This window comes from Nipponia nippon, unplaced genomic scaffold (assembly GCF_047370975.1).
Source record: "Nipponia nippon isolate SJK-2023a ecotype South Korea unplaced genomic scaffold, ASM4737097v1 scaffold_3, whole genome shotgun sequence".
NCBI classification, from domain to species: Eukaryota; Metazoa; Chordata; class Aves; order Pelecaniformes; family Threskiornithidae; genus Nipponia; species Nipponia nippon.
Window position 1 is genome coordinate 44,722,501 of NW_028262347.1, and position 14,046 is coordinate 44,736,546.

Genomic DNA, 14,046 nt, shown 5'->3' on the forward strand with positions numbered 1-14,046 from the left:
CAGATGAGCAGTGTCACTGTTCTTGGCTAGCAGAGTAACTCAGTAGTGGTTCTGAGGCTGTCTTCACTCTAGGGGTACATCCACTATTGCATTGCTTTTTGGTTGCAAAGTTATAGCTAATAATAAACTACTTAGTATCTTATAGTTTAGAGGTAGAACAAAGAAGGATCTTACTAGTATAGGAAAAGTATGCCTCAGAAACATCTTTGGATTCTTTCAAGGAGCCATCAAACGTGGTAAGGGAGATGCAATTGATATATGCTTTGTGGATTTCCAAAAGCCTGTCAGTGAGATTCTCTTACTGTGGCCCTTAAAAAAGCAGCCGGTCTTTTAAATTGACCTAAGAAGAGGAAATAGAAGATAAAAGTAGTTTTCACAGTGGAGGGAGGTTGTCAGATGACTTCTGGGACCTGTTCTGTCCAAAACATTCATAAATGATCTAAAAAAGTGAGCAAACACAGAGGTGACAGAGTTTACTGATGTAAAGCTACTCAGGCTAGTAAGGATGAGAACTAGCAAAGTAACTGTGGAAAAGACCATATATGCCTCAGTGGCTGGATGTTAAAATGTCAGATGCAATGCAGTTTAAATAAGTGTAAAGCAATGCACAAGGCAAAAATAACCCAAACTTAACACATATATGGTCAGCTCTGAGCTGACTGTTACACCTCTGGAGTGATATCTTGAGAATATGATGGGTAATGAAAAAATCAGCATATATAGATGAGCAGCAAAGTAAAAGGCGGCTGGGATGTTAGAAGAGATTATAGGACAAACCAGAAAACATCGCTGTATTATCTGTAGAAATTCAGGTACTCTTGCCTCTTGAATACAGCATGCAGTTCTGGTCCTGTTAAGCTGTGTGGTAAAAGTTCACATGCACACCCACAAAGAAGCCCAGAGAGGCAATGGCAAGAAGGGGAGCCAAAATAATACCCTGCCAGGCTTCTCCCAGGCCCATCACTGGAGCTATCAGCCCATCAAAGGCTCATCTCCACAAGCCCAGAGGAACACAGTGGCAGGTGGGAACCCAAATTGCAGACTCGCAAGGAACAAACACCCTGTCCAGGTCCTTCCCAGGGCTGTCTCAGAAGAACATCAGCCCCTATGTCCAGGCATGGAGCCCATCAAGACAGGTCATCGGGAGGAGCTCTCTGGATCACCTTTTGACTAAGGGGGGTTACTGCCTAGGGGTGTAGGACACGTTATAGGATGCTAGGGAAAAGCAGTTTGGGATTGCACAGGACTTATTATGGGATGCTTAAGGGAGGAGTCAAGGGCAGGAAAAGGGAGAGGATTAGGTGATTTGGGGAAGAACAAATGTGGGAAAATAGAGGGTTAAGAGGATAAAAACGACTCATCACATGTAAATGATTTGCTTGTTTGACTGTGCCCTGCATCTAATCAACAGTCTGTCCTATCTTATTAAATCGCTAGCTCCTTCCTGTTCTGTGTGTGTGTGTGTGTACAGGAGCGTGAGTGCAGCAACTGGAGTCAGACCATTGTGTCTGTGGTGCAGCACCTAGAGTGAGTGCGGGTGTGTGAGTGTGTGACCACTAGTGAGATCCAGCTGGATGAGCTAGTGGGTAGGTGAAGTGACCTGGGAGCAAGGGGGTGAGTGGGCCAGCTCTGGGTGTGAGAGCATCTGTGTATCTCTAAGGGCGAGAGCACAGGGGGGTCACCTGTTGGGATTTGGGAAGTCCTGGCCAGCTCTCTGTGTGTGCCAGCAACTGGGGAGACTGGGATCCAGGGGCATCTACTGGGCAGACTGAGTCTCTGAGCCTAACTGCTGGGGAGATCCACCCTGTACATATGTATATAAGTATTCTCACTGGTGGACCTCCATTCAGCCGGAGAGGGGAGCAGGATGAGGCTGTTGGTGCTGTCTGTGGTCATGTGAGTGCTCTGAGTGTCTGTCTGTGATCTGTGTGGCCAGCCACCTATATGTGTATATATGTGCTGTATATGTGTCCTCTGTGTGCATGTGCCTGCTGGGAATACAGCTTCACCCTTGCTGCTGGTTGGACCTCGGGACATGGCCTCTCAGGCTGTTGGATCTGGCATGTTATATTTTCCTCTAACAGGTCCCTAGTGTGAAAAAGTAAAGTATAGTAGATGTAATTGAAAAGGTTCATAGGAGGGCAAGTGTGATCAGAGGTATGTAATGTTTTGCATTTAAGGAACCACTGAGCTAAAACTGATACAGGAACAAGGATGTAATGTAAAATCAATTGTGAGAGGATAAGTCATGAAGAGGTAATTATGGCGCGAGTAAGAAATGATAATTCACTGACATTTCCTTTACAAGAACTAAGGACTTGAAACTAGAAGAGAGCAAGTAGAAAACAAACAAAAGGAAATGGTTGTTTATTAAATCTATAGATAAGTTACAGAACTTCTGGCCACATGATATTTTGTGTGATGATTGTGGTCATAGGTTCAAGTGGAGACTGAAGACATTCATAAAAGAGAAATCTGCTGAGGTTTACTAAATGCACAGAAATCAGCTCTGGCTCAGGAAATCCTTGGGCTGCAAACTGCAGTCTGGGAGATTACTGAAGGGGATTATCACTCTATGCAAGTCTTGCTTTTCTGTAGACATAAGCTTTTGGCCACTGTTGAATACAAGATACTATGCTAGTGAGGACTTCGGTCTCAGCCCAGTATATTACCTCTTATACTGACATTTCTTTTCTTGAGGAATTGTCCATTTTTGAGGAACTCCATATCAGTGATGTCAGAACTGCACTAAGTAGCGTTACAGAGCAGCAAGCAGTTTGGCTCTGGATCTCATGGATAACAGAAGTCCCTATACACGTTACCGCAGCAGTATTAGTCTGTTTGTCCTTGAGATAAGCAAGGACATGACATAGTTTTTCTGGAGTTTTCATTGCATTCTGATGGCATGAGTCCTGTCATAAAGTAATGTATTTAAAATGTATTTTAAAAGTAATGCATTTTTTTTATTGTCACACAGTACCAAGCTCAGTTAAATATCTGAACTATAGCAGAGACTCTGAATCAATAACTGTTACCTGGCCACCAGCCCAAAATATGTTTGATGGATATGTTATTTCAATAAACAGTAAGGTCTTCAGTGAGAAGAAAATATTACCTTCTGGTGTAAGGTATGAGGATTACCTTTAAAAAATAAGTGACATGAACTCAAAACAGAAGTTTCACTCTATATTTAAAATAAGTAGCCTGCAGTTACTTATATGTGATATATATTTGATGTTTTAGTTGATATACATTACTATACCCATGTGAAAAAAGATCATTTTAAGAATTGCATTTTTTAACAAGTTGCAAATCTCATATGATGTGTTTGTGCAAAGAAGAGCAAACAAAATACTGCACTGGAATGAGCACCAGTAGAACCTGTGTGTCATTCTGGATGTTTAAATTAATCTTCTAAGACTTTCTAGTACTTGAACTTGCTGTGAACCATAGAGTGATGCATGCTATTTAAGATTTTATCATACTAAAATAGCTTTTGAATGACAGAATATACACATGTATACACACATCGTGTGTAAATAATATCCATAATACTATAAAGAATTAACATATGAAGATACATGCATTTTTAAAATCCTAAAGAACACAATCTCTTTTTTTAATCTTTGTAGAATGTACAAATTTGAGAGTCTTCTGCCAGGCACTGATTTCTTAATCAGTATTGTGACAACCAATGGATTAAAAAGAAGTCACCCCACCATCCTCAAGATTAGCACCTGTAGGTTCACGGTTTATTAATAACTTTTCATGATTTCAGACAATTAGAGTTGTTACATTTTAAGGTATTGTCTAAGAAAAGCTATTCCTTATTAAACCAATGCATCTTCATAATGGCTGGATTAATGCATGTATGTCTTTCTTCTGAATCCTTGAAAGTTACTAAGTAAATAAAAACTTTTAAAACACAAACAAGTTTCCTCTGTAGTTAATGGGATTCTGCCAGTAACTGAATCAGCAGTAATATTAGGATGATAGAACTTTTCCATAAAAATTTACAAACATTGATTTTATTTCTGATTCTATTGCTAATATGTAGAGATGAATTTAATTTATCTTATATTCTTCTTAAGTACAAAATGATATCTGTTTCTACACTGAACTATAAAATAATGAATTATAGCAATATCTTCTGTAGATGTTCATTTCCTTCAAATTAATATAGATTGTTTTGATATTAAATTTTGCATCCACTCTTGCCTTTACCTCAGATCCTGATCCACCATCAGATTTACAGGTGTTTGGGCAAGAAGAAAATACAGTCTATTTTTCCTGGAAACTACCAAGAGGAGGATTTGATATGTTTCAGGTAAGATAAGGATGGGAAGAAACCAATGCTATCCTTTACATTTTTTTTTTTTAAATTTCTCAATGAAATTATCATCCTGTATGTACTGCAAACCCAACAATAAATATTTGTCTTCATAACCCACATAAGTATGGGAGGGAAATACTGCTATGGGAGAAGATCAGCTAAATACATATCTCATATTACATAACACTTTTTAAAAATATTATAAAATTATGCTTTTAAAAGTTTTCAAAAACTGATTTTTCAGCTAGCATGCAATAAAAAAGATTACAGGTCAAGGGCTGAATGCAACTGCAATGTAATCTTTTTTCCTTAGCTTTCCAAATTTGTAATACAAATTAATTTCATTAATTTTTTTAATGTAGCAATTTACAAGACAAAACTGCAAACATTTGATACTTCCCATACCCTCCCGGCCTTGGGCACTAAGGAGTTTAGGGATTTCCTGAGTGATAAGTTTAAACTGGACATACATAAGAAAAACAGTGAATGTTTTTTTCTGAATTTGTTTCATCCTTTATGCTTCACAATTTCGTTTTGCCCTGTTTGAAAGAGTACACTTGGTATTCTTTAGGTTCTTGTATTAGAAATAGCTAGTACTTCCCTATTCACCATACCCATACCTTTCATGATTTTATAAGCTTTAATTTCTCAGTTGTCATTTGTGCAGCATTCTTATGTGGAAGCTGTTCTACATCTCTAATTATTTTTTTCTTTACTTTTTCTAAGCCTTTTATATCCTTCGTGAGACTGGGTATTCACCTAGAATGTGGGTGCGTAATGGAGTTATCAAAAGGTTAATAGTGTTTTCTGTTTTGCTTCCTATTCCTTTCCTAGGCAATAACATGCTGTCTACTTTTCTGACTACTGTCAGACTTTTTTAAAAAAAACTCTTCTGTGGACATTTCAATTTGAGACCGCTCAATTTGACTCAAAATTCATAGTTCATTAATAATGATTCTGGTGTGGGAACATCCTTGACCATTGAAACAAATAATTCAGTTACTATTTCTTATATGGGTTTGTCTATACTGAGTGCTCCCTTTTTACTTTGGTCAGCTAGTGGCTTCCCCAACACCCAGATAAGCTTACTATCTGTTTAAATTATTGTTTTCATTAGTTGTTACACCATTTTCAATTTGCTGTTCAGTCTCTTTTGCTGTACTGACCTGTGTTTCTGCTCTGCCCTGCTTCCCTGTGCTTAATAGAATCATAGAATGGTTTGAATTGGAAAGGACCTTAAAGATCATCTAATTCCAACTCACCTGCCATGGGCAGGGACACCTTTCAGTAGACCAGGTTGCTCAAAGCCCCATCCAACCTGGCCTTGCACACTTCCAGCGAGGGGGCATCCACCGCTTCTCTGGGCAACCTGTTCCAGTGCCTCACCACCCTCATAGTGAAGAATTTCTTCCTTATAGCTAATCTAAATCTACCCTCTTTCAGTTTAAAGCCATTACCCCTTGTCCTATCGCTACATGCCCTTGTAAAAAGTCCCTCTCTTGCTTTCTTGTAGGCCCCCTTCAGGGACTGGAAGGCTGCTATAAGGTCTCCCCAGAGTCGTCTCTTCTCCAGGCTGAACAACCCCAACTCTCTCAGCCTGTCTTCTTAGGAGAGGTGTTCCATCTCTCTGATCATCTTTGTGGCCCTCCTCTGGACTTGCTCCAACAGGTCCATGTCCTTCTTATGCTCGAGGCCCCAGAGCTGAATGCAGTACTCCAGGTGGGGTCTCACGCTCAGAGAGGAGTGGAGGGGGAGAATCACCTCCCTTGACCTGCTGGTTGTGCTTCTTTTGATGCAGCCCAGGATATGGTTGGCTTTCTGGGCTGCAAGCACACATTGCTGGGTCATGTTGAGCTTCTCATCAACCAACACCCCCAAGTCCTTCTCCTCAGGGCTGCTCTGAATCCATTCTCTGCTTAGCCTGTATTTGTGCCTGGGATTGCCCCTACCCATGTGCAAGATCTTGCACTTGGCCTTGTTGAACTTAATGAATTTCACATGGGCCCACCTCTCCAGCCTGTCAAGGTCCCTCTGGTTGGCATCCCTTCCCTCCAGAGTGTCAACGGCACCACACAGCTTGGTGTTGTTGGCAGACTTGCTGAGGGTGCACTCAGTCTCGCTGTCCATGTCACCGACAAAGATGTTAAACGGCACCGGTCCCAATAACGACCCATGAGGAATGTCACTCGTCACTGGTCTCCACTTGGACATTGAGCCATTGACCACAACTCTTTGAGTGTGACCATCCAGCCAGTTCCTTATCCACTGAGTCGTCCATCCGTCAAATCCATGTCTCTCCAATTTAGAGACAAGGATGTTGTGCAGGACAGTGTTAAATACTTTGCACAAGTCCAGGTAGATGACATCTGTTGCTCTTCCCTTATCCACCAACACTGTAACCCCATCGTAGAAGGCCACCAAATTTGCCCTTAGTGAAGCCATGTTGGCTCTCACCAATCACCTCCTTATTTTCTATGTGCCTTAGCATAGTTTCCAGGAGGATCGGCTCCATGATGTTGCTGGGCACAGAGGTGAGGCTGACTGGCCTGTAGTTCCCCAGGTCTTCCTTTTTTCCCTTTTTAAAAAAGGGAGTTATGTTTCCCCTTTTCCAGTCGGACTGCCACACCTTCTCAGATATGATGGATAGTGGCTTAGCAACTTCATCCGCCAGTTCGCTCAGGACCCACGGATACATCTCATCAGGTCCCATGGACCTGTGTACCTTCAGGTTCCTTAGGTGGCCTCGAACCTGATCGTCTCCTACAGTGGGCGGTTCTTCATTCTCCCAGTCCTTGCCTTTACATTCTGCGACTTGGGTGGTGTGGCTTGAGCACTTGCCAGTGAAGACCGAGGCAAAAAAGTCATTGAGTACTTCAGCCTTCCTCACATCCCGGGTAACCAGGTCTCCCGTTTCCTTCTGGAGAGGGCCCACATTTTCCCTAGTCTTCCTTTTATCACTGATGTACCTATAGAAGCTTTTCTTGTTGCCGTTGACGTCCCTGGACAGATTTAATTCTATTTTAAGTTAGCTTGCATGAATTAGACAAGTTTATAGTTTTTATTTTTCTTGTTTTGACATGATCTCCAGTTTTTAAGGATATCTTTTCTTAAAGTAACCCTCTTTACTCTTCAAATGGTTTTGCTATTTCTACATTCCCTCTGTGAAATTTTTGAGCGGTGTATTATGTATTACAGTTGCATTTCAGTGTTTTTCATACCATGACACTTTCGGGTGCTCCTCATAATTTCCTTTTAATTTGCTTGATCATTTTTAAGTATTTCTTCTTTTCTAATTAAATGCCACTATGCTGGACTTTTTATTCTTGCAAAGAAGCTGAGTTCTAATATTTCATGGTTGGTATTACAGAGTGGCTCTTCAGCATTTGTATTTTGAACCATATCCTTTGCAACGCTTAGCACAAAATCTAGAGTTATTTCTGTTCTTTCAATTCTCTGGTCAGAAACAATCCACTATGACATCTAAATACTTCGTCTGTGGATCATGTTTCACTACGACATTCAACCAGACTCTCTTTTGTGACCTGTCTTTTGCAGTCTGTCTTGTATTATCCTTTGCATTTTGCAGTCGCTGTATGAACACAGTCATGCAGTCAATAAAACTTTGCAGTGTTCTTTAAACATGTCATTTGAATCAATAAAGATTTCAAGATATAGTCTTGAATGATTAACTTACTTGACTAGGATATTCTTTATTATGTAGCACTACCATGAGACAAAGTACTTTTGCTTTAATGGTGTTACGCAGTTTGTACCCCAATATTACAGTGTCCAATTCTTTTCCTCCCCCTTCCCCATTACTTCGATTATATCGTTACTGAAAACTTGAAATCTGAGTATTCTTAGTATAGTTTCTTGACATTTCTTCTCTCTTCATTAGTGTAAAGATGCATTGATCTGATTTAATAGCCAGTTAACCTACCACAGCACAGTTTGCTGATGTAGCCTGGAGTATTTTCACAAATTTTAAAATTAAATTCAATTCTCTTGTTCATGTTTTGAACCAGTTCAGATATACTTCTGTGTGTGGTCAGGTTATTTTTACCATCCTGTGGAAAGTAATTGTCATCTGTATTACTGATCTTTATGGCAAAGTATTATTGTTCAGCATCTCATAGAGCAAGCAGCCACATTAGACAGTGCTTTGTCTGAATAAATGAGCTTATCTTTAAATCTTTAATGAGAAAGGCTTCAGTAGACTGGTTGCTTAGTAAGATGCACCTGCATAAAAGGGATCATTTTACTAATCATTTAAAATTCATTATCCCAGCTCATCAACTTTCTATGCAATATATTGTCGTTTGTAGAGCGAAGAGTGCACAAAAGGTACTTTCCTAACTTGTTTATACTAAATGTAAATCTTTAATCTATAGCTTTGCTTCTAGCATTTTGCAGTGCTGTAATTCTAATAAGGTAATGACAGTCTCCAAGATTTAGTGTGTATTAACAGGTACTGTGCTGGTAAAATATACAGAGGGGAATCGGATCGTTCCTCCCCAAATGAATAGCAGCTGAACCAAAGTGCTTTCAGGTCACTGCCATGTGTAGAATGTTCCTCTTATCTTAGGGGAACTAATGGGTGGCAGGACAAGACACACTGATGTAGGCAGTTGCAAAGCTTCTTGGTCTCAGTACTGACTGCCACGCCTGAGAAACCCGTGTGTGTGTGCTGGAGATGCTTGTCTAAAGCCCTCCTCTGCAGGGCAGACACAGTGTGCATCTTGCCTTTCACTAGTGGAGATAGGAAACAGTCTGCAGTAACATTTTTCTATATTCACACGAAGTACTAGCACAGGAGTTTGTTTTCTCACCTTAGAGTTGCCCGGAGGTCAGAAGGAATCCTCACAGCCTCTAGGAGTTAAGTGTCCAAATTTCAATTACTTGGTATCTCCAGCACTTTTATTGTGTGCAGTGGCTCTAAACAAGTGAGTTTTCAAGGTATACCAGTGAGCAGAGTTGAGTGGCTGATTCCTTGGGACTCTTTTAATAATCTCAGCTCTGAACAGTGCATGGGGGTTGGTTGGTTGGTTGGGTTTGTTTCATTTTGTTTGTTTGTTTGTTTGTTTGTTTGTTTTGCCAGAAAGGTACAGAGATTTCACAAGTGTCTCCATTTTAGAATAAAAAAAATTATATCTCATCCTGCTACCCCTTGGCTGTTCTCATTCTTTCTATCTTGTAGTTAATTGTACAGCTCATCAGCACAGCTGTGTGACAGTAGTCAGGGTACACTTTATTATCCTTCCTCCAAGGGCAAAAACATGTCACCTGTAAGCTGTGACCTAACTTCACTTCATCCATCTACTTTTAACGATTAAAGTCACTGCTTTCACCATGGGGCTATTAAGGAATCTTTGAGTAAGTAGTGGATCAACCTTGTGGAACATAATATAAAGCTTAAGCTGTATTCTTGATTTTTTTTTTCATCTTCAAAATGTGGAAAATATTGTAAATATTTTTATGTAAACAGGTAGTTGGAATCTCTGAACAGTACTTTTACGAAGTGAAATAGTCTGATATAAGAAATTTTTTTTCTTCCATAGCTTTCATATTATCTGATGAATAATGAAAAGCTGCTTACTAGAACAGTTTATGACAGCAGAGCTGTGGTGAAAAATCTGGCCTCTGGGACAGAATACTTTTTTCAGTTAAGGACAGTTAAAGGCTTGGATTCCTCTGTGGCTGTGGAGAAAAAAGTCATCACAAGTAAGGAAATGCCTTATAACTTGTCTTTTCTTTTCTTTTTGAAAAACAGTAAATGTTCAGAGACATTTAAATCATTGTATGTAAGTGACTCAAAAGGGTCACACAGTTCAAAATGAAACTTTAACTTTGGGGGCAATTTCCGCTTCCTTTTGTGATAGTTATTTAAACAGGAGCCATGTATGTAACTCGCTGGGTTGAAGTTGAGGAGTCTAGACATAATTACAGATACCCATTTGAAAAAAGAGGTGAACTCACAAAATTCTTCCAGCTCTAGCAGAGTAAGATCTTGCCAGAATAGCATCCTATACTTTAAGAATTACCTTGCACTTTGTTTACAATTTTTTCTGCTTCTCTTAAATTCTTGGAAGCCCATGGTCTAAGACTGGACGATTGCTCCTGTAGAATGCCACAGAATGCTTAAAAGAGTAAGAGGAATTGTGCTTCAGATAGCTTAACAAGGTCCAGAAAATTAACCTGTGTCTTGCACTCATTTTCTGTCTCTGAGCAAACATGGATCTTCCAATGCTTCTGTGATACAGCATAAAAAGAGGAGAGTTTGTTTGTGGCAGAGATTTGAAGGAATAGATTTATATTGGATTCCAGACTGCCAAAGCAGATAAAGAGCAGCTAAGTGTAATCAGAAAATAAATCAACTGCCAGAATTATACACATGCATGTCATAGACCTCCTCCCTTCTTTGATGGGTTTTCTGTGGTTTGTTTGGACTATAACTCCTTAACCCAGTTAATAATCAAAAAGGCTCTGCACTTAGTGATTCAAAGATGAGTGAATCTCTGAAAAAAACCAGATCTAGTCCTGCAGATTCTTATTAATGAAAAGTGCAGCAGAATAATCATCATCATGGTCCTGAAGCTTCTTTTTATCCTCAAGCAAATACTTTCAAGAGTATTGTGGATGAGTCCAGTATATGGCTAGATTATGGAGAGATTACTCTATCATTTTAATGGCAAACCTTTAGGTTTTTTTTCATGCTGAATAACCCAGCCCTTAATGGGATTATGCTAACTAATATTTTTCAGTAAGCTTCAAGCAAGACAAATCAATAATTTGGAAGATTCATTTTTCAGGGGGAATGGAAACATTTTTCTTTTCTAACCACAGCCATGCTGCACAGATTAATGGATGTGCTATTTGTAAATAATTATCTATGATTTTAGGAATCTTAATATAACCAAAAGGAATATTTAATAAGGAAAAAGGGATAATCACTGAGACTATGCAATTTACTGTATCCCTACGTGAGCAGATAGAATCATAGAATCATTTAGGTTGGAAAAGACCTTTAAGATTTGTTTATCTAGCACTGCCAAGTCCACCACTGAACCATCTCCCTAAGCACCACATCTACCCGTCTTTTAAATGCCTCCAGGGATGGGGACTCAACCACTTCCCTGGGCAGCCTGTTCCAGTGCCTGACTACCCTTTCAGTGAAGAAATTTTTCCTAATATCCAATTTAAACCTCTCCTGGTGCAACTTGATGCAGTCTCCTGTTGTCATATCACTTGCTACTTGGGAGAAGAGACCAACCCCCACCTCACTACAACCTCCTTTCAGGTAGTTGTAGAGAGCGATAAGGTCTCCCCTGAGCCTCCTTTTCTCCAGGCTCAACAACCCCAGTTCCCTCAGCCACTCCTCAGAAGACTTGTTGTCTAGACCTTTCTCCAGCTTTGTTGCCCTTCTTTGGACACGCTCTAGTACCTTGATGTCCTTCTTGTAGTGACGGGTCCAAAACTGAACACAGTACCCGAGGTGCAGTCTCACCAGTGCTGAGTACAGGGGGACGATCACTTCCCTGGTCCTGCTGGCCACACTATTTCTGATGCAAGCCAGGATGCTATTGTTCTTCTTGGCCACCTGGGCATAGTGCCGGCTCATATTCAGCCGGCTGTTGACCAGCACCCCCGGGTCCTTTTCTGCCAGGCACCTTTCCAGTTACTCTTCCCCAAGCCTGTAGCGTTGCATTGGGTTGTTGTGACCCAAGTGCAGGACCCAGCACCTGGCCTTGTTGAACCTCATACAATTGGCCTCAGCCCATCGATCCAGCCTGTCCAGGTCCCTCTGTAGGGCCTTCCTACCCTTTAGCAGATCAACACTCCTGGCCAACTTGGTGTCGTCTGCAATTACTGAGGGTGCACTTGATCCCCTTGTCCAAATCATTGATAAAGATAACAGAACTGGCCCCAATACTGAGCCTTGGGGAACGCCACTTGTGACCTTGTCAGTTTTCTCAAATTATATGGCCTATGATGTATTTTAGAAAACTTCTAACTGAATGAAATCTCTGCTTCTGTTTACAAAGTGTTCCATTGTCATTCTGTTTCACCAGTGAGCAATGTTACTGTTCTTACAGAAGATCTGATAAGTCTGGAATTTTATTCCATAAATTACATAGTGCACACAAAAGGTACATCCCCAGGCTTTACCCTGTGCAGCATAATGGCACTGTTTACTCTATATCCATACAAACATTCTTATAAAATTTGTATGAATATTTCATGATGCTGTGAACCCTCAAATCATTTAAGTAAAAAACATTTATTTTTGAAAGGTGGTACTTTTCTTACATTTTAAGGGCTATGCATTAATTTTTTCTTTATTAAACTGAATATTTTTTACTGTAGAACCAGCTGGGATATGCGGTCTGGCATTAAAAATGGTAAATACTTCCTCTGCAACTTTAATGTGGAATCCAACCAAGACTGACTTCACTTCTTATGAAGCATCTTTATCAAACAGCACTTTTATAAACAAGTTCAGGATTCCAGGAGCACTGATTGAGTTCAGTGTTACAGACCTGACCGCTGGGGGCATTTATAATTTCACACTGCAAAGACTAAGAGGAAATATTGAAGGAGCTTCTGCTTTCATTGAAATTGTAACAGGTCTGTATGGTTTCTTGCTTTCTTTCCTTGCCGGTGAATGGTAGCTGTCAATAACAGTGCACATTTAGCTTTGTACATCTCTTTTTGTGGAATTTCAAGAGATCTTGCATGCAATAGTTTGCTATGGTTGTGGACGTACTTTACTTATACCCTATTCGACCTGCATCTAGTAATAGACTACCAGAAACGCAATTTCTTTAGCTGTGCTGCATTTCTTTTGACCATTTTTAGTATTTTGATTATTTTTCAGGTCTTATCCTGCAAACTCAGCTGAGTTTTACCTTAGCTGATTTCAGTAGTTTTTTTGCAGTGAGTGAAGTTAAACAGGTTTACAAATGTTTGTAGATTGTAAACTACTGTAAACTACTACATTAAATGACTGTTTCTTATTAGATTTGTGATTAAAATTTAGTAGGGTAAAATGTCAATCTTGACTTGTGTCTGCAGTTTACTGTAATGTAAAATACAGATGAAATCTAAAGAGCAGAAAGATGCGCCATAACTACTTTAACCAATTTATTTTACTACTTTCTTATACTACTTTTTATAGGGTTTTTTGTGGCAATGACATGGTGGTATGAGAGAGACCTGAGAAGTGTTGGAAGTTGTCATTGATTGACTACTTTGACCAAGTGTCATGACATTTGTATGTCTGCTTTTGGGATCAGTGCTTGACAAACTGTTGGTGCTTCTGCCTTATTCAGGGGGACTGAACCAAGAGGTCAAAGAGAGCCTTTAAAATAAAGTGACGTAGGGGTAAAAATCCTTGCATTTGTTTTAGGTAATGCCTTGAGGGAAAAATTAATAGGAAAAAAATCTTGTATGTCTTTTAAAGTTTAAACTAGGACTGCAATGCTATAATACTTTAATTGCAATTAATATTTTTTTGTAATGCAGAGAAGATTTATGTCAGTTTTGTTGACCTAATTGTGCTTCCTTTTACTTAAATGTATTGAGATTACATTGCGATGCTGAGCCTGCTGGTTTATAATGGTTAATTTTTGGAAAAATTAACATGTTGTATTTTGCACTCCATATTCACTGATGTATCTACTCAACCTCAACTAATTTTCAGTACACTCACTCAG

The 14,046-nt window shown here is 39.7% G+C and overlaps 1 protein-coding gene across 2 annotated transcripts in view; it reads left to right on the plus strand.

The window, feature by feature from the left end:
• PTPRQ (protein tyrosine phosphatase receptor type Q) overlaps window positions 1–14,046 on the plus strand; it is a 143,572-nt gene that overhangs the window by 18,081 nt on the left and 111,445 nt on the right. For both annotated transcript variants that reach the window (XM_087765815.1, XM_087765814.1), the window contains exons 13-17: window positions 2,978–3,128; window positions 3,633–3,739; window positions 4,230–4,327; window positions 9,892–10,054; window positions 12,698–12,958. In XM_087765815.1, the coding sequence (XP_087621941.1) occupies window positions 2,978–3,128; window positions 3,633–3,739; window positions 4,230–4,327; window positions 9,892–10,054; window positions 12,698–12,958 (780 nt within the window). The remainder of the gene's footprint in view (window positions 1–2,977; window positions 3,129–3,632; window positions 3,740–4,229; window positions 4,328–9,891; window positions 10,055–12,697; window positions 12,959–14,046) is intronic.